Here is a 25,575-nt window from a genome sequence, read left to right on the forward strand (position 1 = left end):
TATGCTGGCTGTAAAATAGATCGAAAAAACACTAGTGGAGCATGCCATTTCTTAGGTCATGCATTAGTTTCCTGGTTTAGTAAAAAACAAAATTCTGTTGCACTATCTACTGCTGAGGCATAATATGTTGCTGCGGGTAGTTGTTGTGCTCAAGTTCTCTACATGAAGCAACAACTTGAAGATTTTAAACTCAAGTATAATCACATTCCAATCAAATGTGATAATACAAGTGTTATAAATCTTTCAAAGAACCCAATACAACATTCTAGAACTAAGCATATTGAAATAAGGTATCATTTTCTTCGAGATCATATGCAGAAAGGCGATATAATATTAGAGTTCACAAACACACACGATCAGTTGGCAGATATTTTCACAAAACCTTTACCAGAAGATAGATTATGTATGATCAGAAGAGAAATAGGTATGATGCATGCTATGAATATCTCTTAAAAGATAGACCAGAGTCAATAAAAATAGAGATAGATTTTTTAAATACTTTTACATAAACTTGAGATTCTTAGCCTCATGTTTGAGACGCTCATTCTCTTCATACAATATCATGTCATTCTTATCCATGGGAACCGGCAAGCGGAATGAAGAATCTAATAAAGATTTCAACTGTTTATTCTTCTGCCGAATGATTCCTTCCCTTGTGTGAGACTATTGAACAATTCGTTGAAGTACAACAATTTGTTCTTTGAGCTTTTCAACTTCATGATTTTTGCCTTGTAGCCGCTGAGAAAAAGCAACAATAGAGGAAGAGTAGCGAGTCCCAAGACTCACCAAGTCATAAATAGCATCAAAATCTGACTTATTAGTCAGATTATTATTTTCTTGCTGCAACATGGCACCAATGGCAGCTGCAGAAAGGACAGGAGGTTGAGATGCAGAATGCCTCATGGATGGATCTAGAGAAATGTTAGAAGAATAAGCCATTGAGAAAAGAATAGAAGGCTTAAAACGAGAATGTTGAAGGAATGCAGATGAGTTATAGATATGAGAAGAAAACTTGATGCGGATTGGATGAACTTCAGGACTGATTTTATAGAGATAGCATAAAGAATAAGACAAACTATTGTCTTTTCAAATCTTATTTAGTCAAAAGAAATACAAGATATGCTGGACACACATTGTCAAAAGTTTTCTTACTAAGCCAGCGAGATTAACAGTAGATTGTCCCTATTTTTCTAGTAAACGATGAACCTCTGCTGTTATCTGCCGATGTTGACCTTGTATCTGAACCCTTTTCTCGTTCCAGCTCCTCTATTCGTGGTTGCAGATCATGAGCATACCAATCTGTAAATTTTTTCAACTCTTGGTTTTCTTGCTTTAGCATTTTATTCTCACTATCCTTATTAGCAAGCTTCTGTCGTAATTCAGATATTTGCATGTTAAGATGATCAATCTCACTCACCCTCGCCATTAACCTCCGAGACATGATCGTAACAGAGGCAGCATATTGACTACTGAGCATTCTTGATTCTGCAATAATCTCAGAATCAGCCTTACTAGAAAAACGGTTCTCTGCTCCTATCATGGTATTGACGGCCTCAGGAGAGAAGATTGATGATTGATGCGTCAAGGGTTCCTGATTCAAATCTGGAACATTAGTGGAAGAGAATTGTTCGGCCATTCTATCGTTATGAAAAAACAGAACTTAGGTCAAGAAGCGATTTTTTTTTGTATTCGATAGGTTAAAATGATCATTTTTTATAAAAACTCAGAGCCTTCAAATCCCCGTTTGTCAACAACATCAGGCGATTGTTTCAATTTTCAGCCGCACTAAATTCATAGAGTTAGGCCTCGAGGCTTTGCAGCACTTGTTGGGTCACGGACGACTTCCTTTTTTTTCAACTATCTACAGTGTCTATTAACGCACTGTTTTCTTCAGTCTATTTACTTGCTGCCGATCCTTTTTAATGATGCCAAAAGGGGGAGAAGTGTTAGACTAGAACATTAATATTGTTTGAATTGCTAAACTTGTTATATATGCTTGGAATTATATTTATACTTTTGCTTGAAAAACTAAAGCACATTCTCAGGGGGAGCTTAAGTATTAATACAGGTTTCAGGTTCTATCAAGTATTTGTCATCATCAAAAAGGGGGAGATTGTTGAATCCAAGGTTTCAAGTTTTGTGTAATTATATATTTACACATAGATTTTGATGATAACAAATGAATTCAAAGAATAAAGAAGTCTCAAGCTCAAGTTGTCTACACAATGGAGTCAAGTACATCAAGGAAACAAGTATGAGCAAGAAGAGAACAAGTTCACATTAAAGTGATAGAGTAATGTTGTAAATCTCTTCAAAATTCGAAATTAGGATTAATGCTCAAAATTAATATTTTATCATAAAGCATTAAAATACATTTTCAACATGTGCATGAATATTTTGAAAATTAAATTTGAAAATTTTGAAAGATGATTGATAGTCATCTTTCACATGTGCATACCTTGATTAAAGGGTTGAACTTTGAAAATATTAAAAATGATTGATTGTCATCTTTCATATGTGCATGTTTTATTTGAATATTTTCAAAAGCGATTGATGCTTTTCTTGACTTATGCAAAAGGAAAATATCTTTGTTTGAAATATTTGAAAAGTAAAGTGTGCTCCTTTTGTCATATGCAAAAAGTAAAAGATTAGGTTTGAATTTTTTGAAAAGGAAAGTGTGCTCCTTTTGTCATATGCCAAAAGTAAAAGATTAGGTTTGAAGATTTTGAAAAATGAATGATGTTGTCTTTGACAATTGAAAAAGAATGACCTTTTATTTGAATTTTTTGAAAAAGTGAATGATGTTGTCTTTGACATGTGAATCTTTTTAAATTTAAATATGAAGTCTCATATGCCTATAAATAGATCATTTGAGAGCTTCACATTTACAACACCAAGAGCATACAACATTCATTCAAAACTTTCATTCTCTCTTCTCTAAGCATTGAGCCTTAATCCTTGTTCATTTTGAGAGATATAGTTTGCGCTGTATTGTTCTTATTTCACTCATTGAGGAGTGTTTTCTGATAACCTACCCACTATCAGCTCTTGTATCAGAAAAAGGGTGTGTATAACCCTTGTGTGTGTAGAAAGTATTCTACACGGGGAGTAGTTGAATCACCACGTGTAAGGTGATTGCAAGTGTAGAGGGTGTTCTACACGGATCCTTTATAGCGGTGTTGTTCAAAAGTGTAATAGGTTTCTATCTCCACCTGAAGGAGGTTGAATAGTGAATTTGGAAATCCTCAAGGGGTAGCTTGAGGCGAGGACGTAGGCAGTGGGGTCGAACCTCGTTAACATACTGAGTTTGCTTCTCTCTTACCCTTACTCTTTATATTTATTGCTATTTCATATTTTGTTTATATTTTATATTATATATTTGATTTTATAATTGTTATTTTTTTTAATACAACTAAATTCACCCCCCTCTTATGTTAGTCATCTGGGCAATACTAAATATTCAATTAAGTCTAGTGGTGTAGACTATAATGTATTCTGACACTTCTAACTATCTCAAATAATTACTATGCGATTAATCAATTCGTGTAAACTTACGGAGTTTTCACGAAGTTCCTAAAGTCAATAGAAATTCTACAATTGAATTTCTAGCTACTGTTACACCAACCACCACATGGAAAACACAAAGCAAACTGCTCAAAGTGGTGCGTGTACACACAGCCATGGAGAAACTAAGAAAAAGAGAGAAAAACAAAAACACAACAAAATGTGTAGGGGTTTTCTGAGAGAGAGACGAAGACTGAGATAGTTTTGTGATTTTTTTTTTTTTTTTTTTTTTTTTTTTTTTTTGTTGCATTTCCATGGTCTTGGCATTGGAGGAAACGAACGGGACATAAATCTTAGAAAAGACTGTGTCTCAATGATGGAGAGAGAGGAAGAGTAGTGTATATATTAATATATAATTGTACTTGTAATTAAATTTTTCAACATGAAAAACAAATTCCATCCATAGAGCGTGCCTTAAGAGTTATGGGCCCATAACTCTTAAGGCACGCTCTATAGATGGAATTTGTAGCGCAAGGGTGGTTTCTACGCAACAGTAAAAAGCCCAAAGGGCGAGACAGCCTGCAATGGAAGACACGGGTGGTTCTACGCAACAGTAAAAAGCCCAAAGGGCGAGACAGCCTGCAATGGAAGACACGCACGCTGCATTTGAGTTGCTTTTAGTTTTGGAAACACGCAGGACCCAGCATTAGTGGGAGATGGGGGGAAAATGATTTAACCTGCATGATCGATGTCCATTACCTGCATGATCATTGAATATTTATTATAATTAATCATCATATAAAAAATATCATTTGTTAATTTACATATTTAAGAAATACTAAAAACAATTAATTATTTTTTTTTTGACGTCCTGAAACATGAATGAGTTCTATATATTTTTAATTGTTTTAATTACTTTCGATTTATTTATTTTGTGGCACTTCTTTTTTTTTTTTTTTTGGCACTTTTTCGTTTAATTTGTTTGGTGTAATATCTTTAAATAAACATCACGATGATATGAATTTATCAACTTACAAGTATGACAAGTAAATTAAATGAATGCTTTTTTTGTTTTCATTTTATGAGTGACTAAAAATAGAGTTATTAAGTACTATATATATTGGTTATAAGATATTTATTTCCTTGCAATATAGTTTTATTTAACAAATATGACTATACAAATATTGTGTTTTCTTCTTTTAACACGTTTTTTGGACAATTGTGTCAAAACAAGCTGAACATGCTCTCAATCAATCCCATAACTGAAGCAACATGATAGATGTTCGAAATCTCTTTTTCTTAAGCTTTTCACTGTTATAATTATATACTTAAATACAACCTTGACTTATATATAAAGTCCATAGTTTTTTTTTTCTTTTTATTATGTTTTGTTTAAGTTTTATAAATTTATTACATGCTTTAGATCTGTTTAAATTTCTTTATTTATCTGTTCATTTATTATTTATTACAATTTTATTTATTTATTTATTTATTTATTATTATTATTTTGTCAACTGGGCACACGTGCAGCGCATTGCCCTTACTAGTAACTGTATATATAGATATAAGAAAGAATTAGCGTGAGCATTTTCCCTTGATACAACAAAGTGACAAACCCAGACACCCAACCCAACCCATCCCTATAGAAGAGAATGCATTTCTCTCATGTAACAAGGAAAATAATAAAATAAAACGAGCAGAACAGCACTTGCAAATAAGCCAAGATCATTCCATGTTCACTCCTTTTTCTCTCTTTTGATGGGAAACTGCACCACTAATGACTTCATGACACTAGTCCAGCTCTCCTGTGCAATTTAGTCCAGAGTGCAAAACCAGGTAATCATGTACAAGATATGTAACTTTTGCTACTTTTCAGGTTTGAGATCTTTCCCGCATTTTGGCCCTTGCAAAAATTACTCCAGCTATGAGACCTACAGAGAGCAATATTGTTTTGGTCATGCTCAAGTGCAAGATTGAATCGTGCTTCATGTCATGTGGTTTGTGGAAGAACATGAACATACTCAAGTAAATGACATGGACACAACTTACCGAAGAATATGCTTGCCGAGTTTTCTAAGCTGGTAGGAACTTTGAAAATAAGGATGCCAGCAATGGACAGAGGGATCTTATTCAACGACCCCACAAGGCTGCAGGAAGCAGTTCAGTGATTACAGATGTTGTATACATTTTATAATTAATGCCATCTTATCTAAAATAACCACGATGGTTTAATCAAACTATACCAATATTTTTTAAAGAAGAAAAGAAATTACCTGGTTTGTTAATGTTTTTCTTTTCCACAATTAAAATAAACAAGAAAACAAAAACAAATTTCAACCTAGAAATAACATATTACCCATCGGAATTTATTTTTCTTGTTGGGGGCAGGGGCGAAGCCAAGTACTTTTAACAACTTTCTCAAAACTATCTCATCTCATCTCATCATTACAACTTTCTCAAAAATTCTCATACAAAACATAATAAACAATTCAACTTTTTCAAATTCCAAAACAAAATTAATATTAAAAAATTATATTATAATAATATTTTATTTAACTTTCAACAAAATATCTCATCTCATCTCATTTGAACTGTAAAACCAAACAAGGCTTTACCTTACCTGTACGTTGTAGCCCCAGTTTGATGAAGAAACCACATAGAAGTGAAGCTGATTGCTAGTCCCAAAACTCCACTTAATGTCATTACAAACCAGAAGGTTGGCAACCTCAATAGTGGCCTGCCAAATCAATTCAACATTCAAAAGATTCAACAGGATAGAAAAGGAAAATAAAAAAGACAAGAAATTTTCTCTGCATACAGTTAGAGCTTAATCAAGTCCCTCACATTACCCAAGAGCACATCCAGAATTTCGGTATAAAAGGTAAGGGTTGTACAAGTTATTTGCAAAGTACATACAACGCTTATCTAGGAGATAAATTAATATAATCAAGGCTGATCCATCAGGTTTTCATGTTCAGGAGATGGATATAAAAGCACGCGCATTGGGATGTTTCAGAGTGAGATATATTGCAATCTGATCTCTCGTAGAAAGTAGGAATATGAAAAAAATGTCAATGCAAAAAAGGATGAATTATTGGGACTCGTTACAAAATGGTTTCTCATATGCATAAAGCAGTTCGAATGTATGAGAGGAAAGAAGAAGCAACCAAACCTACTGCTCTCAAAAGGAGCAAGTATTGGAGAAAGTGGGTGGTGGGAGGAGCAAAGGGAGAAGCAAGAAAAAAATGAATAAACCGGACAAGAAAGACAGATAAAAAGAACTATTATACATTTTGAGTATCTTACACAAGATTTCTTTATTGTGGACAAGTACTACTAGGAAGGTATCACTCTATAGCCAGAATATTTGACTATTTAGCAAATAATGGTTGAGGACTACATCGGAGGCAATACATGGTGCAAGATTTCTGGTTAATCTTGCAATAGCTAAAAGGCACCATCCAAGTTTTTAAGAAAATGCTATATACTACACTCTTACCCTACTTTTATCCAGTTGTGTTGACATGACATTGTTTATCAACCTTTTGAATGTATTATTATAAAAAGGAAAATTGAACATATCGTACTCTCATCCTACTTTCATCCAGCTATGATGGGGTGGCATCACCCACCAACCTTTAAGTTTTTCTTTTAAAAAATGAAGGATGATCCAAGGGAGATAAAAGTGCCAAATTTTGTGCAGTGAGATGGGAGTGTAGTATGTATGTAGCATTACTCTTTTAAAAAATGGGGACCAATCTAAAGGCTGATCAACAATGCCACGTGAATATAGTGTGATGGGGATGGGATGTGAGCCTAGTTTATAGCATAACTCAAGTTTTCTAGTCAATCTTTACTAAAATAATTAACGCTAAAAAAGAATAGGCATACAATGTAGCAGTTCATCTGAGTACCCTTGCTATATGGCAATGCAGTTTTTCTCGCTTCAACAATATCAACACAAATTTCCGATTGCATGGACCAAATAAGATGTTCATCATAAGCAAAATTTTTGTTCCACAACCAAAAATACAGTACGCAAAGAAAAACCTCAAGTAAAAACTGCTTCCACCTCTGAAGATATCATCTTCAGCTTTAAAATGAATTGGTACACTAGACGGATTTTGTTTGAACTTCAAAGACATGGTAGTGTCAACTCATGCAAATCCTAACATCTTTAATTACCATTAGAAGAAGATTAATTCAATATGTCAGTAACAAAATAATTGGGTGTCAATGACGTTATATATTAGGTAGATACCATTATAGAAGATGAAAAATTCAGAAAAGAGGGGGAAGAACTCACGTTCTGGTGAGGTAATCCACCTCATTGAAAATAAAAATTAGAAGAATCCCTAATGGCAATGATAGGGTGTTATTAAGCAAGACCATTGAAAACTCATTCAGATTTCCAGATTTGGTAACTTGCTTTGCTGTATCCATGAGCCTACGTAGAGTCAGCTGCACAAATAAAATAAAACATATAAAAGACATCTTTAGACCAAAACTAGAAAGAAAAAGTAATTATGTGCAAGCGAGTCAGCAGATGCACCCTAACAATAAACTAATACTCCCTCCCTACTTGTTAGACACCTACAGAAATTCTTACTTTTTAAGGTAACATTACTCAACTTATGACTTGGTGAATTTGCCCTCATTGGACAGAAAAAGCCTGTGAACAAAATGCTCCTATTATTGAGTATTTTTATAAGTAATCAAAGATTTTATTAACAAGGCATAGCCCAACCTTTACTTATATTTTGTATTTAATATGGACAACTACAAGAAGCATCCAAAAGCGGGAAGGAGGACAATCAAAAGGGGACAGAGGCAACAGCACATAAGGAACCACTCTATTATCCATACGCAAACACAACCCCATGCACCTATGGGATTAGCCACTACTACACCAAGTCTCTAGTATTGGCACCTCAAACTTGTGGTTTAAGGTCTAGTAAGAAAATTCTACAATGCCAAATTAATACTCAATTAAAATGATTGCATATATATTCATTCCTCTATAAGGTCCCTGCATAGCAGCATAAGTAATAAATATACAAAGTTCCTGGTTTCTTCAACTTTCCACTTATCACAACATCCTGATAAGCTTACATTACTATAGGTGTTTAGTTCTGGTGAACACCAGAGTTTTTTTATATCTAGGTGAAGCATGGCCCTTTTCTAACAAATAAAGAGCTCATGATAGTCGTGCAAAGATGTTCAAGATGTCTGGGAAGAGAATGGACTCCAAATAATATATGAATAAAAGAGAAGAAAAATGGGGGGCAGGGGAGCACAATGATATCGTAGTTTTGTATAAGTAATATCGTAGTTGACATGATAATTACTCCATTTAGGGATTAGTTCCACCAACCCAATTTTTCAACACTGCACTGCATAGCTACTAGCCAAATTACCAATATGTATGTCTGGCTTTCATTGAGTTACTGAGAAAAACAGAAATCTCATTGAAAAAGGCATCCAAATTGTGTACTCACAGAATACGATGCAGTTAAGAAGCAGTTAATAATCTGCCATGCGTAGCCAACGGCATGAAAAGATAGATCAGTAATCCCTCCGGAAATGGCTGAAATTATCTGCAGAAGTCAGACATAAAACCATTTCAAACTTATTCATTTGTAAATTCATGAAAATGTTTAAAGCAAATCTATAAAACAGATAAAAACAACTTCGGGAAAGCACAAATCCAGTAAAGCCATTGAATCCCCGAGAAGTTAAAACAGAACAAGATTAGTTGCTGACAATTTACATCAATCAACACAATAATATTAGAGTTCATCTAAGCAACCAATGACACATTTATGTGAGCAAGAACACATCAGTACTTGTGTAACAAATCTTTTTAAACATATGCCTAGCCCGGGGAGTTACTGCAGACAATCAGCTACTGACACGTAAACACCAGATGAACATCCTACACAGCAGGCACACCAATCTTACTTCTTCCCCACGCTATTGCATTCTTCACTTTCTCACGACAAAGAATCTAGGAGACCATGCAAACATAACATGCCTTTTACCCAGTTAAACCCCGGATCCGTGTAGCACGTTCCCATCACACAGATCAGGCGAATAATTGCCTTTTCACCAATGGGACCTGGCCCCTAAAAATTGTTTGCACCCAAGGGTTCGAGCCTTAGATCTAGAGGAAGCATACCACCAACCAAGGCCCTTACCACTTGAGCCAACCCCTAGGGGTTATATCTATAGGGACTTCACTGTTTAATACATGTATTAGAAACCTGAAGGAGACGGAAGAAAAAAACAAAGAGTAAGCATACTTTTTTTTCAAAAAAAGGACAAGACACTCTTAGATGCAAGCAACTAAAACCAGAAAAGAGTAAGAAGTTGATTGTCTTGTTCCACATGATAACCGATTCTGGAAACAGAATCCCATATTACACTTTGAGCCACAGAACATACCATTAGGAACAGAGCAGCCCACACTCTGCTGTCATGATGCTTACTGAATAAATACATTTCACCAAGAGCAGTTATCACGTTAGTAACATTCTTCAGGACAGTGACCATTGCAACATTAATGTATTTCAAGCTGCAGAAAAGATAAAGAATATTTAAGGAACAAGTTTTTAAAAAAAAAAACGTTCAGTTTACCGAAAGGAAGCATGAAGGTGAGCACACAAACTAGAAACTTTGATACCTAAACATGCTGGTAATGAGCATCCCGACGAAAATAACATTCACAGGAAACCAAACCTTAACCAATCTCCATGTTAGTGGTTCAGTTGATATTATGCCCAGAAAACTCAATATAGACACAATAATCACTGAAATAAGATTCTGCATCCATAGAAGTATGTATAAGTGTCATCAGCTCGTTAGATTTTAGAAACTGTTTTCAGATCATTTTATGAAAGGTCAGTAGGTAAATCAAACAAAATAATTTTCATGAAAAGTGGAAACATTGCAACTCAAGTTCCTAAGGAACGGATCACATTGAACTACCTGGTAAAGCATCAAAGATATCCCGGCATTAAAATCATAGCTGGAAAGCACAAACTTGTTGATGAGTATCATGCTGCATGACGAAATGCAATATGCGAAGCCAGATAATAAGGCTTGATTATGTATCTTAAGCACTCTGCTACTTCGTGCTGTCTTTTCTCCATCTTTGATTAACTTACCAGTTTCCAAGTCATTATCCTTGTTTTCAAAAGTATTCATTGCAGATAATGACCTACACAAAAAGCGGAATAAGATAAGTTCATGGCAAGCTCAGTTTTATTTGTTGTTCTACAAGGAAAAGGAAAAGGAAAAGATAAAAAATAAAAAATAAAAATCAAAGCCAAGCACATCAACAATGAATGACATAGTTCCCAAAGAGTCTTTCGGGTCAAATAAAGGCAAAAAAAGAACATGGACAAGGACAACATTTATGGAATCTGTAAATTCAACCATTGAGAAAGTAAAATATTTTAATTTGGAAATATTGTATGCTTGTTTCTTCCTAACTCAAATCTAACATAGAAAACACTTTCAATTTCCATTGCTCAAAGAATCAAATTAAAAGATATAGGATAAAACCTGTAATGATGGCAAAAGGCACCATAAAAGTATCATTATTTTCTTGTGCCCTTCAACTCTAGAAAAATTCCGCCCCTTTTTAGGTCCTCTAGATTACGGAGATAGAGCAATTCCATTGAGATATTTTCTCCTTCCAAGAAACCCCACAAATACTCCTACATATGAACGTGATTCTCGTCTATAAAGAACACTTGTTTGAAGCCACATGCGCTACCAGTCCCATATTCACATCCACCCCCAAACCAAACATTATGCACTCACTTCTTATAATATTCAAACCTAAACCTACAATACGAGAAAGATCACCTTCTTATTTTTTTAAGTAGCCATTTTAAATAGCTATATTTCCTTCTTCTTCTTCTTCTTTTAATTGAGCTTTCAAACATAAGGTTGTAATATAGAATGACAAAATTCTAATATAGTTCCAGACAAACTGGTAGCTTACAATGCCAGAGATCAAATAGGAAAAAATAACTCATCCTTTGATTATACACCTATCATTATTCTCTCTTCAGTAGTTGCATCCTTCAAATTTGCTCAATCTTCCGACTTGTAATAATATTAAAGACATCACCACTAAGCAGTATTCAACAGAAAATCACATATAATGCCAATGAATAATGACAATGTGCAACAAAATTATAGTTTTGTAAGCTATAACAGAGCTCAATTTAAGCAAATTCAAACTGACAAAATGAAAAAATATCAGAAGATTACAAAGATATGCATCTATTAATGCTAAAATCCAGCATCAGGTACAATATAGTCACACTTACCTGAGCAAAGCACACCTGTTAAGTACTTCTCTTCTTAACGAACTGGACACTGGAGACCAGATCTAGAACCCAATTTAACTCAAAAAACTTAAGGCCCCATTCAACCTTCGGCTAACTTAGTTTCTCTGTGATACTTCTTCTAGAAGCGCGACCATAAAAAGCTGCTGAAGACAGAGGGCTTGCACATTAAACATGGATATAAATATCAATTCCATGTACCAGCCGGAAACTATAAATCTTACTTAATCAAGGATCAAACTATAGTAGCAGCAAAGTAACATAACATAGCTATGAAATGTAGATAGTTGGTGAGTCAAAGGGCCAATACAATTCAATAATTCTACAAGCCATTTCTTTCCATTTTCCAACACTTGCAAACAAACATGCTGCGAGCTAAGTGAATAATCCACTATTCACCCACTTGTCTATAGCTTCCATAACCATCACAAGAAAATACAGGTTCTTTTAACATATATGAACGTTGAGGAATCAATACTTAAATGTTCCACAGACCTATCCATCATATACATCATTAGAAATTGTAAAGGCAAAGTTTTTTGTTCTTTCAATCATTAATTATCTCTTGTATGCATCTTGTGTACTAGGGTTGCGCCCCCCTGCACTTTTAATGAAGGCGACTTATTTTAAAAAACTAAAAAAAAAAAAAACCACAACTAACCTTGTTCACTTTTACAAAACATCTCATCTCACTTAATCATTACAACTTTTTCAAATTCTCGTGCAAAATAAAATAAACAATTCAACTTTTTCAATTTCCAATACAAAAATAATATTAAAACAAAATATTCTAATAATATTTTAATCTCATCTCATCTCTGAAAACAAACGAGACTGATTTGGAGATGGAACCAGTAGAGAGAGGTTTATTAGGATGCCTAAAAAACTAATGCTTTATCACATGAAAGCAAGCTTGTAGGAAAACAAACGCTACTCGTATCTGGAAAGAAACAAACACTTACATTGCACACATGAAAGCAAGCTTGTAGGAAAACAAGTTTCCCTCAAAAAACAACTAAAAACTCACTAGTTTGCCAAGAAGAGAGAATGCGTAAACAAACACAAACCATATTGATGTAGTTAAAAGAACAATCTGACAATATCAGTCTCAATATTAACGCCAGCTACGGGATACCATTCTCCAAATAAATGATACCACCAATCTTAACAACAAATATCTATAGATTCTTTTAAGCAAAATATTGAGTATAGCAGGATTTCAGACATTTCGTTTTGTAATCAAAGATCAAGAGAGTAAACATTAGAAAAAATGATCGAAACAACTACAAAGGTCATCTCAAATTTGTGAAATTAAAATTTCATTGATAATCAGTTGGCAAGAAACAAAAGCAGTAATTATCAATTTCATTTTCAGTTACGAGGAATCATATTAAGCATAAATTATACAATAGAGAAAAGCTGGAAAAGAGACAGTACCTTGAACCCAAAGCCAAGACCTCAAAACCCATCATGGGTCACAAAGGTAACGGACAAAAAGCGAGAAGATCGAGCTAGGAACGAAAAAAGGAATTTCCTTTTTGGGATTTGAGAGATACAGAAACTCTTCACAGAGGGATGATCACAGAGGAAAGAGGAGCTAAGAAGCTGGATTTCTCACAATCAAAGGAGTCAGAGAGAAGGAAGTGTGGAACAAAACTGACCCGGCTTCTTTGATTCCAAAGCGAAACTCTTTTAAATATTTTGAATTCCTTCTTCTCCCTTTCAAGTACCGAATGCCAGGATTAGCTGTTTCCTGGGTGCGCACCATAGCATTTTGGTCAGCGAACGTGTGCTTTGTTTAAAGTTTAAACATTGCTTCCGGTTTCAGTTCAAGAAATCATATTTGAAATTAATTTAGCAATTATAACTTTCTATCAGGATTTTATTATCTTCAATAATAAACTATTATTTTCAAAAAAAAAAAAAAATAATAGAGAAATATATAATTTCATACTTTAACCTCTTTAAGTTAAAAATTACATAAAATATTCTGTATTGACAGAGATAACAGAATTCAAATAAAAACACTCTTTTTTTCTATCTAAAAATTGCTTTAGTCATGTGTCATTTCCTTTTATAACATGTAGCTTCACCCAAGGTAATATTGATAATATCACTAATTTCATTAATTATATATTAGCTTTTCATTTTTTTTTAAATTTACAAAGAGACGATGTACCTGTGAAATTAAAATTTATGACCTTACCATTATCTTTTGTCGTTCTAATGAAATGGTATTAATTAAAGAAAACACTACACCCACCTACAAAACCAATCGATAAAACCCACTGATTAGATTTACTATTATTATTATTATTATTTAATAATTAATGAAGTGTTTTTTTTAATGAATTTATGATTTTTATTTTTTAAATATTTAAGGGGTTTAAAAAAATATTTAAAAGAAAAAAAAAAATTGCTGTTCAATGACTCCTCTCAGTGGGAGTAGCACCACTCTTAATTAAATTACAAATCAACCAATAACTAATTTCATTTTATTGATAGTATTAGAATATAAACTAAATGGCATCTCTAACCGTTAATTTAAGCTTGCTAGATAATGATTTAGCATGATATTCTTCACACCACGCAACATTCAATATTATGTGACGGGTGTATTTTTATTATTTGAGGTGTCAAAGACTCAGATAGAAAATTTACAAAGAAAGTGAACAACAATACTTTTATCGTCAAGTGGTCGCTTCAATTGTTTAAAGATTAAAGAGATAAGGAGTTCAACCCTTGAAAGAAAACAGAGATGAAGATTAAGAATACGTGTTGACATTTCCAAAGGAGAGGTTTTTAATTTATGTAATTGGAAGCATTCAAACATTATGAAAAATGTCATTTGCGGAGTACCATACGATAAGCATCCGAAAGTGATTGGGAGATTGGAAAGGAAAAAAGAAGAGAAAAGAAGATGTCATAGGAAAATTCCCGGGGAAAAAATGTGGTTGACAAGTTGCCTGCGTAGCTTACAACTTTGAGGGGAGAAAAGGAAATATAGATTGGAATTTGTTTCAATGGATTCATAGTTTGTGTTAGGAGGTTGTGATACGGGGCATACAATTACAACTGAAGTAGAAATGAGAAAGAATAAAAGAAATAATAAGGAACTCCAATTGTAGAAGAATTTCACTTATAGCAAAAGGATTACAAGAATTTCTCTCTTGAATAAGGAGAGCACAATTGACAATACCCTCTCTTATAAAAGGAGAAAACTCACTCTTTCTTATAAAATGAGAGACAATATATAGGAGAAACCTCACTATTTTTCTCTCTAAAACTCTCTCTCTTTCTCTAAATTTTTCTTTCAAAATGTGATAGGTTTCTAAAAGCAAAAACATGTATTTATAGGAGTTAAAGGAGGTGGAAGATGGCGGAAGCAACTGGAAGATGGCGGAAGCAAATGTGAACGCAAGCTTGATGTAGGTTGTCAACTAGCCACCATTTTTGACCCATAAAGGTGGCGGTGGAAGATAGCGGAAGCAAGTGGAAGATGGCAGAAGCAAGTGGAAGATGGCGGAAGCAAGTGTGAATGCAAGCTCAACTAGCCACCATTTTTGACCCATAAAAGTCCATAAAAGTGGCTTTACCGCTACATATCTCCCACTTAAAGTCACTTTTGTAATCCTTCTATCTTTTCTACACTTTCCATCTCTATGCCGCTTACATATCTGCTAGGCCTAAGGAGGATCGACACCAGATAAACTTGTCATTATTAATTGGCTTTGTTAATATATCTGCTAGGTTGTCTTTTGTATGGATTTTTTGTATATCCACACTTCCTTCTTCCACCTTCTCACGAATGAAGTGATACTGAACTCGTATGTGCTTTGTCCTTGAATGAAATGCTGGATTCTTTGCCAAATGCAAAGCGCTCTGACTATCACAAAATAAATCAACCTTCTCTTGTACGTGTCCGAGCTCTTCCAGTAGCATTTGCAACCATATTGCCTCTTGCTAGCTTGTGTAGCTGCAACATATTCTGCCTCCGTTGTAGAAGTAGCCACGATAGACTGCAATTTTGAAACCCAGCTTACAGCTCCTCCAGCAAGAGTAAACACATAACCTGAGGTGGACTTGCTCTTGTCAAGATCACCTGCATAATCTGAATCAACATAGCCTCTGACAGTAAAGTCTGATCCTTCATAACATAATGCGACATTTGAGGTACCCTTGACATATCTCAGGATCCTCTTTACAGCACTCCAATGCTCTTTACCAGGATTCGCCATGTATCGACTAACCATTCCCACTGATTGTGCAATGTCTGGTCTTGTACAAACCATAGCGAACATTAAGCTACCCACTGCTGATGCATACGGTACTCGAGACATTTTCATCCTCTCTGCTTCATTGCTATGACTCATACTTGAGAATAACTTGAAATTAATAGGAAGAGGGGTAGAAATTGGCTTACAATCTTGCATGTTGAAGCGTCGCAAGATTTTCTTCAAATAATTTTTCTGAGAAAGCCATATCTTCCTATTATTTCTGTCTCGGTAAATTTGCATCCCTAGAATCTTGTTTGCTGGTCCTAAGTCCTTCATTTCAAACTCCCTAACCAACTATGCCTTTAAGTCTGTAATACGATCTTTGTTGAGGCCTGCTACCAACATGTCGTCAACATACAACAACAGAATAATGAAATTACCATCACCAAATCTCTTGTAGTAAACACAAGGATCTGAACTATGTCTGTTGTATCCAAGGCTCATGATAAAGGAATCAAATCTCTTATACCAACATCTCGGCGCCTGTTTGAGACCGTATAGAGATTTGTTCAACTTGCAAACCAAGTTCTCTTTTTCTTTTTCTTCAAAACCTTCTGGTTGGAGCATGTAAATTTCTTCTTCAATTTCTCCATGAAGAAATGCAGTTTTCACGTCCAGTTGTTCTAAGTACAAGTCAAATGTAGCACACATCGCAAGGACTGCTCGAACCGTTGAGAGTCGAACAACAGGAGAGAATATTTCGTTAAAGTCTATGCCTTCTTTCTGAGCGAATCCTTTCACCACCAATCTAGCACGATACCGCTCCACTTGATCATTGCCATTTCGTTTGATCTTGTAAACCCATTTGTTTCCGATGGCCTTCCTTCCTTATGGTAGTGGTACAAGATCCCATGTTTTGTTTTTATGGAGAGCTTCAATTTCTTCTTGCATTGCAACCATCCACAGAGAAGCTTCTTGACTATTTGTAGCCTCATAGAAATTTGACGGTTCTCCATCTTCTGTTAGTAGACAGTATGCGACATTTCCCTTCATGATGTACTCTGAGTGCCAAGCTGGTTTTCTTCTCTCCCGAGTTGACCGTCGAACTTGTGGAATTGCACACTTAGCTTGTTCTTGTTCTTCGTGCTCTGATATTGCTTCAGAAGAATCTGGAACTTCTAATTCTTGTCTTTCTTCAACTTGAACTGTAGTAGTCTCTGGTTTCTCTTTTGAAGCGCTATCATTTTCTTTTTCTTGTACCTTATCTTCTACAAATACAACATCCCTGCTGATTAGCACCTTGCGGGCAGTGGGATCCCACAGGCGATACCTCTTGACTCCATCAGCATACCCTAAGAAAATACATTTTCTAGATTTTGGATCTAGCTTTGATGTTTCTTGGGCGTTGTACATAACATAAACAGGACTTCCAAATGTATGTAAGTGAGAATAATCAGCTGGCTTATCAGTCCACATCTCCATCGGCGTTTTCAGATCAATTGCGGTTGATGGTGACCGATTGATCACATAACAAGCAGTCTTGACTGCTTCTGCCCAAAATGACTTGGCCATTCCTGCAGTTCTCAACATCGCTCTTGTTCGTTCTAACAAAGTTCTGTTCATCCGCTCTGCTATTCCATTTTGTTGTGGAGTGTATGCCACCGTGAGCTGCCTTTTGATACCTTCTTGTTGACAGAAGCTATCAAATTCACTACCAGTATATTCTCCTCCATTGTCTGTCCTTAAACACTTGATCTTCTTTTCAGATTCAAACTCAACCCGCGCTTTGAATATTTTGAAAACTGGAAATACATCTGCTTTAGTTTTTATTGGATACACCCAACATCTCCTGGAGTAATCGTCAATAAATGACACAAAGTATTTTGCTCCTCCTAGGGACAAAACTGGTGCTTGCCAAACATCAGAATGGATTAGTTCTAAGATAGCTTTACTTCTAGCAGAGGAACTATTAAATTTCAATCTGTGCTGCTTACTAGTAACACAATACTCACAAAAGGGTAATGAAACCTTTTTGAGCCCTGGAAGAAGCTTTTGTTCAGCAAGAATCTTCAAACCTCGTTCCGACATGTGGCCAAGCTTACGGTGCCACATCATTGTTAATTCTTCTGCAGAACTTGCCAGCGCAGTGGATGCTTCTCCTTCTTGTTGTGTTTCTCCTTTAAGCATGTACAAATTTGCAGCTATCTTTTCCGCTTTCATCATTACAAGCGCGCCTTTAACTATTTTCATGATCCCATCTTGAATATGGGTTTTACACCCACTATTATCTAATTGTCCTAAAGACAATAGATTTTTCTTCAGGCCTTTCACATGTCGTACCTCCTGAATGGTGCGAACTGTACCGTCACACATCTTCAATTTGATGGTACCAATACCAGCAATCTCCAAGGCATGATCGTCTCCCATGAACACAGATCCTCCTGAGATAGGTTCATATTGATGGAACCATTCTCTCCGGGGAGTCATATGCCATATTGCTCCTGAATCAATAAGCCAGACATCAGCGAATCTTCTTCTACCTTCAGTAACTGTTGTTGCCTCATTGTATAAAATTTCACCATCATCTGAGGTGCTTGCTACACAACCCTGAGCTTTTGACAACTCAGGGCCTTTTCCTTTGGCTTCTTCGTTCTTCTTGAGATGCCAACACTCCCTTTTGTAGTGCCCTTTCTTGCCACAGTGATAACACTTGACATTCTTCTTACTTCTGGATTTTGATCTACTCTGATTTTGACTCCCACTGGGGCCACGTTCCGTTGATCTCCCTCTCGTCATTACCAAAGCTTCGGCTTGTTGTGAACCTCCTGGTCTATCTTCTTTGCTTTTGCGCCGACTTTCTTCTTCAAGAACCGCAGCTGCAATATCATCGAAGACTAGAACTTCAATGTTGTTGGTTAAGTTGATGATGAGTTGATCATACGAATCAGGTAGACTTTGAAGTAGAATTTCATCACGTTCACCCATCTCTATGTTATGCCCCATTGCTGTGAGCTGTGAAAATAAAGTGTTGAGGGTGTTGATGTGGTCTGTCACCATAGTTGACTCCATCATCCGAAGGGTATAGAGTTTTCTTCTCAAGAAAATTTTGTTGTGTAGTGATTTGGCCTCGTACAATTTTGTCAGAGTATCTCATATCTCTTTTGCTGTCTTTTTCTCCGCCACACTTGACAATACTCCATCAGCTAGCACTAGGTGCAGATTAGCAATAGCATTGTCATCCATCTCGTTCCACTTGCCGTCGTCAGTGATCTCATCGGGCCTATCTCCAATTGCCGTCAAGCAATTATCTTTCCTCAAAATTGCTTTTATTCTCATTTTCCACAATGAGAAATTACTCCCATTGAACTTCTCTATTTCGTACTTCGTCGCCATTATTGAAGATGCCTCCTTTCCACTAACTGGATCTAACTGTAGCACGAAAACTGGCTATAAACCTGATGCTCTGATACCACTGTTAGGAGGTTGTGGTACGAGGCATACAATTACAACTGAAGTAGAAATGAGAAAGAATAAAAGAAATAATAAGGAACTCCAATTGTAGAAAAATTTCACTTATAGCAAAAGGATTACAAGAATTTCTCTCTTGAATAAAGAGAGCACAATTGACAATACCCTCTCTTATAAAAGGAGAAAACTCACTCTTTCTTATAAAAGGAGAGACAATATATAGGAGAAACCTCACTATTTTTCTCTCTAAAACTCTCTCTCTTTCTCTAAATTTTTCTTTCAAAATGGGATAGGTTTCTAAAGCAAAAATATGTATTTATAGGAGTTAAAGGAGGTGGAAGATGGCGGAAGCAACTGGAAGATGGTGGAAGCAAATGTGAACGCAAGCTTGATGTAAGTTGTCAACTAGCCACCATTTTTGACCCATAAAGGTGGCGGTGGAAGATAGCGGAAACAAGTGGAAGATGGCAGAAGCAAGTGGAAGATAGCAGAAGCAAGTGTGAATGCAAGCTCAACTAGCCACCATTTTTGACCCATAAAAGTCCATAAAAGTGACTTTACCGCTACAGTTTGGGGTTTAAAATCTTTATGATCCGAGAAGTTTAACCAAAAGGGATAAAGTTTTTCAAATCATGGATTAAATCTTTACAATCAATACATTCTTCCATGTCGAAAAGAACTTGAAACATGGGTGCTTTTGGATTCAATAATTGTACCAGGAGAGACGCCACCCACAAAAGTCAGAACAGAATTAGAACGAAATAGGCCAACATCCACTACAGTGCCATGTACAAAACAGAAAAGGAAAGTCAACGAAATTGGATAAGTCTTCTTAATGGGGCCGTTCCCACAACTTTGGTTAGCGTTATCCATCAACTAGAGTATCAGAAACGTGTTTGTGTAGTGGATGTTTATTAATGGGCGCACCCACATTTAGGACATCAATAAATAAAGGATAGTGCTTTTTCAGGTTTATTAGTGAAGTTTTGCTATATATAAATAAAATCGCGTACTAATCTGCGTACTAATACTGATTCTTTCATACTTAAAATTTAAATCAGCATTGTTTTCAATAAAATCTACTTTTTGACCAATCACAATAGATTGGTACATATATTAGTGCATAATTATGCTTGCAACTAGATTTTTCCTTATTGGTGGCTGTGAAAAGTCCATCCTAGAGTTCAGACTGTCTTTGGTTACCTGTTCCCCAGCAAATGTTCAACATCTTTAGCAGTTTCTTAAACTAGACCTGAAGGGATGCTTTTAGTAAGTCCATCCAAAAGGTCATGTGATTATTTTCTTTTTCTTTTATTGTAATGATGAATGACAAATAGGTCTAGAGTATATTATTCCTCTTATTTTTATTGTTGAGATCTTACACGCTTTCGCGTGCGTTGGTGGCAGTACAATACCAGACGCCCCTTTTCCACAATCGAGATGAATCCTAATTCATAGAGGGGATGAATCACTGCTATAAAAATACACTCACCCCACCAACAAGAATAAAATACAATGAGGTTAATCGTATGGCTACGCACCAATCTTTTAGTGTCGTATGTATACTTGCCCTTTACCACCTCCTTGTAGCCTGTAGGGTGGTAGAAACTGAGAAAGCAAACCGATCCCTGGCTTCCTTTCTGTATTTTATATTCTCTTCCTGTCAGCCAATTGGTTTGTTTCATTAATCGAACTTCCTCTTGGCTCGCTTGTTGGCTTTCATAAGTTCCACTAGGGAGGGAAGAGGCTGAGGCACAGGGACATTCATTGACCTGTACAACTTTCTAAATCTCTCATCAAAGCTCTTTGAAGATCCAATTGTTGAACATGGAACACTCTTACAATCTTCTGTTTCTTTGTCCACTGACCCCTGACGTTGTGCTTCAGTTCCATTTATACCTGTCTTGTTTTCTGATTTCCGGCTTTTCACTTCCACATCCTCTTTGAAAGAGAGTTCGTCTAATTTGTTGGCAGCTATTTGTGGAGTGCCATTGTCAATGGTTTCGACTTTTGGCTCTTCATGTGAAAAACTAAAATCTTGGAGACCAAGTCTTGCCTTTCCAAATAATGTCACATTGTTGCTCTGAGCGGACAACTTTATGAGTCCTTTCAGGCTAGTAGACACTTTTACTGGCTCAAACTGAGGTTCGACATAATTTTGTGTGCTCCCTTCAAACACAGGAGAACCAGTAACAGCTTTGATTGATACATCTACGTCTAGAGAATCTTCCATGGCAATGTCGAGAAGCTTCCAGATAGGGTCTTTTGAAGCTAATTGAGTGGCAAAACAGTGTTTTGTAACATATTCCAGCTCCATCGCCCTGCAACTGGGGGTTGTTGAAACAACCCACTTTGGTGCAAGAAGTTGCAGGGCCCATTCTAATTCTTCCTTGGATGAGTGAATTGAGTAACAAACATGCCAAACACCAACCTGGTCCCTCACTGCTCCATTCAATCTCAGTTTTCTTTGGTTTTCTTCCTCGGAGTACTCGTCCTCACATGCATACCACTGTGTTGATGGCCGGATTATGAGAGGATCAGGTTGAAAGTTGGCTTGGGCCTCCAAAAGTTTTGCTTTTGCTCTTACATGCAGTTTAGGAAATCCATCTAATACCTGGAAGCGGGAGGAGGGATCTTCAGAGATGATTCCAGGATGTGTAAGTTTAAGAGTTTGGAAACATTCTGGATTATTGGCTTTATCAAGATATATCTTGGATCCAAACGTTTGGGACACATCTGCCAGTATTTCTTCCTGACCAAGAAGATCACATGCGAGGTACACCACAGGAGCATCCGGATGCTTCCATATACAATTAATAACCTGTTTTGTGGAGAAAACTAGAAATGTCAGATGAAATGGAGGCTAACATTTTTTTTTTATGGGTAAAATAACTGTATTAATACAAATGAAATAGGCGCTGCCCATGTACACAGGGAGTATACAAAAGAACACACCTAAATACATTTTAAGAACCCGAAAAAATAACAAGAAAAGAAATGAAACAACAACAAAAAAAAAAAACACACAATTTTGTGAGGCTAACAATAACCAAGATTATAACTTGATGGAAACTTGAAAAAGCCATCTTTCTTTCATAATTAGATGCAATTACTGATCGCAAATGCCAATATAGATAAATGTTGTGTCCTGGCATTTCCAATTCTGATTAAACGACTTGTTAATGGACACTGGTGTTTTAGGTACTGATAAGCATCACAAGAATGCATAGTGAAAGAAGAACAGCATGAATTTATTATTGACCTAAATCAGAGTTCAATATGAAATTGGGGATTTTCTGCACAGTTAAAAGTGTAGAGGAAATAAAGTAACTTTGCTAAAAAAAAGGCCTATACAAGAAAATCTTTATTTATTTATTTTTTTTCATATATTATACAAGAAAATCTTTATCATTGATGAGATTCAAAATCAGGTTCCTAAATGAATGTTACCAACAGGAAAGAAAGCCCATTACTCACAAGACTACAGATTATGCAAACAACGGAATAGTTTTCACACAAATTCTCAGAGAAACTATATAGGAGCAAGATAGACAATATTACAGGCAGGCACCCATCAAGATAGATTTTGATTATGCCAAATGCTCATATGTATCTACAGTTGAATAAAACTTACACTTTGATAAATTTTGGTGTAAAGCAAGAGAATCAAAATATAAGTACACAGGACTTAGTGGGGCCACAATTCAGACAAACGGCAGCATACTAAAGCCCACCTCAAAGATTAGCAAAAAACAAACATAACAAAATGAAGACCACGGGTACCTGTCTGATTGCTGAATGCTTGCTGGGAAATTTTTGATGACATCTACCAAATGTGCAGTCTAGGAAAACAAAATCAAGTCGACACTTCGGCTCTTTTCCTTTCTTGCCAACATACTTCTCTGGTAAACTTTGTACACATTCAGGTGTGAGTCTGCAATCTCCCGTATGCAGGATATTACCAAAATTGCCTTCAAACAAGAACATTACAGCTCCTGAAGTATACACAATCCACGCCAGACAAGGGATGATCTGTCAATAGAGCTTCCCTAAATCATTTAAAGTTTTTATAAAAATTAGAGAAAGAGCAAATTAATCATCCCCCTTCTCAACAGACAAAAAGGACAAAAAGTACCCGGCTTCATCCCAATTACGTATTTTATTAAAGTTCTATATTTCTTATCAAACTTCTATCTAATTCTCAACAAGAGAAAGATCGACTAATTTAGTTCAAATTACAAACATAACTGTCTGGTGAATAATTTAAATTGATACAATCACCAAACCATATCAACGAAAATTCGAAACTTACGCAAAACCCATCCCGGAGAAGAATTCAAACAATACTCCTAATGGAAATTCAAAACTAAAATTGAATCAACCAAACTCATAAAGCCAATCATACATGATACAAAATATGCAAAAATAAGACACAAAACTCAAGTTTCCAAAAACAATTAGCAAACCATCTAAACGAGAAAATGAAACACATGATCAAAACTAGAAAAGAGAAATCATTACCAGGACAGTGATTCGCATCGAATGCCGTGACGGTGAAAGCCCCATCAGGATCATAAACGACCACTGATTGTCCCACCTCAATACGAACGAACAGCGAATCATCAAGCTGCGGGAGAAAAACCAAAATTAAACAAACAACAAAGTACGTGGCCATGTCTGAAAGAAATGTCGAAAAAGAGTAGTAGATAAAAGAAACCTGGGGATAGTGCTGAAGAACGAGGATCTTGGTAATAAGGGTGGAGTAGATAGGAAAAGAGAAGTAGGTGGAGATCCCGGAGGAGTGGTCTTTGTGGGCATGGGTTAAGAAGTGGTGCCTCTTTCTCAGGGAACAAGGATTCCATGTGTCGACAGAGAACGGCAGCCCTTTGGGCATTTCAATCGGCATCTCGCCCGTCTAGCGATGGTGACTCGAAAGCTCTTTAAAAAGCTTGAAGAGGGAGGGAGACTCGAGAGAGGGAAAATGATTTGGATATCATCCGAGGGGGAGAGCGAGGGAAAGGGGTTCGATGCAGAGTCCCCGAACCAATAATTTTAATTTGAGAAGTCCTGCTTAGTCACGCACACAAAGTTAATATATAAAACTAAATTCACAAATTTAGATTATTTATATTTATTTTATGATAAAAATAATTTTATAATTTAAAGTAACATATTAAATCCATTATTTTATGAGTAAGTATTTCTCTTTTAATTTATCATTTTTCCCATAACCAAACCGACTTAAGGGTTTGTCTGTCCCGATAGAATTAGCTTGAAGTTGACTCCGATTCTTTTAGAAATCAAATATATTTGTTGTACATATCACTTAAATAGTAATATTTGATTTATAATATTCAAATTTTAAAATTTATCTTTTAAATTAAATTATGTCATGTAAACGTGTTTTACATTCCAACTTAACAATAAAATTATTTTTAAGTGATACTTGTAATTTAGTCCTTGAATTTTCAATTTTTTACAGAAGGCTCTCTTATTTGCTCAGATTTTTCATATTATATCCTTGATTTCAAAGAAAATCTCATTTTGCTTTTGACGAGTACAAGTAGTATATAGGATCTCGAATATGGCTCATTATGACTTGTACCTTAATTCAATGTATATGATTAAGATAGAACATCTTGCTTTTTATAATGATGACAATAAAAATTCGATTGTACTTTTGACTATTTTTTTTTTAATATGGCTCAGCCACGACTTGAATCTATCTTAAAACTATATTTACAAAGAGTATATTGATAGCGTATAACATCCCCTATTGTTTAGAGGGAGAAATTCTTTACTATTTTCAATAAAATATTATGTCAACCAGTTTATAATAAAAAGTACACAAGAGAAAATTAATGTTCAGAAACCAACAAAATAGAAAATATCAACCGAAACCAAAGCGGCCAAGCCGTGTTCCCCGGACGATGAGCCCCTTTATGGATGGCCTTGCCAAGGGCCACCATGGAGTTGGCCAAGCTGCAGGCCAATTGGGTGGCCCTCACCAACGGGGCCACCATGGA

The 25,575-nt window shown here is 35.7% G+C and overlaps 2 protein-coding genes across 8 annotated transcripts; both read right to left on the minus strand.

The window, feature by feature from the left end:
- Positions 1 to 5,044: 5,044 nt before the first annotated feature.
- LOC122303392 (GDP-mannose transporter GONST1-like) lies at positions 5,045 to 13,698 on the minus strand. Of its 5 annotated transcripts, none has more exons than XM_043115164.1 (10): positions 13,302 to 13,694; positions 11,847 to 12,007; positions 10,492 to 10,723; positions 10,187 to 10,326; positions 9,949 to 10,078; positions 9,003 to 9,101; positions 7,811 to 7,965; positions 6,125 to 6,241; positions 5,554 to 5,651; positions 5,045 to 5,435 (listed from the first exon to the last, which is right to left on the minus strand). In XM_043115164.1, the coding sequence occupies exons 3-10, from the start codon at positions 10,708 to 10,710 to the stop codon at positions 5,377 to 5,379; spliced, it is 1,017 nt and encodes a 338-aa protein (XP_042971098.1). In that variant the 5' UTR covers positions 10,711 to 10,723; positions 11,847 to 12,007; positions 13,302 to 13,694; the 3' UTR covers positions 5,045 to 5,376. The 5 variants fall into 5 exon arrangements, 4 of the variants coding, with proteins under 4 accessions (XP_042971098.1, XP_042971099.1, XP_042971100.1 ...); XM_043115165.1 differs by having other exon boundaries at positions 11,847 to 12,010; XM_043115166.1 differs by having other exon boundaries at positions 11,847 to 12,024.
- A 7,191-nt stretch (positions 13,699 to 20,889) lies between these two features.
- Positions 20,890 to 24,648, minus strand: LOC122303395 (5' exonuclease Apollo). 3 transcript variants are annotated; one of them, XM_043115169.1, is made up of 4 exons: positions 24,267 to 24,648; positions 24,071 to 24,176; positions 23,333 to 23,544; positions 20,890 to 22,370 (listed from the first exon to the last, which is right to left on the minus strand). In XM_043115169.1, the coding sequence occupies exons 1-4, from the start codon at positions 24,453 to 24,455 to the stop codon at positions 21,234 to 21,236; spliced, it is 1,644 nt and encodes a 547-aa protein (XP_042971103.1). In that variant the 5' UTR covers positions 24,456 to 24,648; the 3' UTR covers positions 20,890 to 21,233. The 3 variants fall into 3 exon arrangements, with proteins under 3 accessions (XP_042971103.1, XP_042971104.1, XP_042971105.1); XM_043115170.1 differs by having other exon boundaries at positions 23,333 to 23,581; positions 24,267 to 24,646; XM_043115171.1 differs by having other exon boundaries at positions 23,333 to 23,598; positions 24,267 to 24,296.
- Between the last annotated feature and the right edge of the window lie 927 nt (positions 24,649 to 25,575).

The sequence above is a fragment of the Carya illinoinensis genome, chromosome 3, assembly GCF_018687715.1.
Source record: "Carya illinoinensis cultivar Pawnee chromosome 3, C.illinoinensisPawnee_v1, whole genome shotgun sequence".
Taxonomy (NCBI): Eukaryota; Viridiplantae; Streptophyta; class Magnoliopsida; order Fagales; family Juglandaceae; genus Carya; species Carya illinoinensis.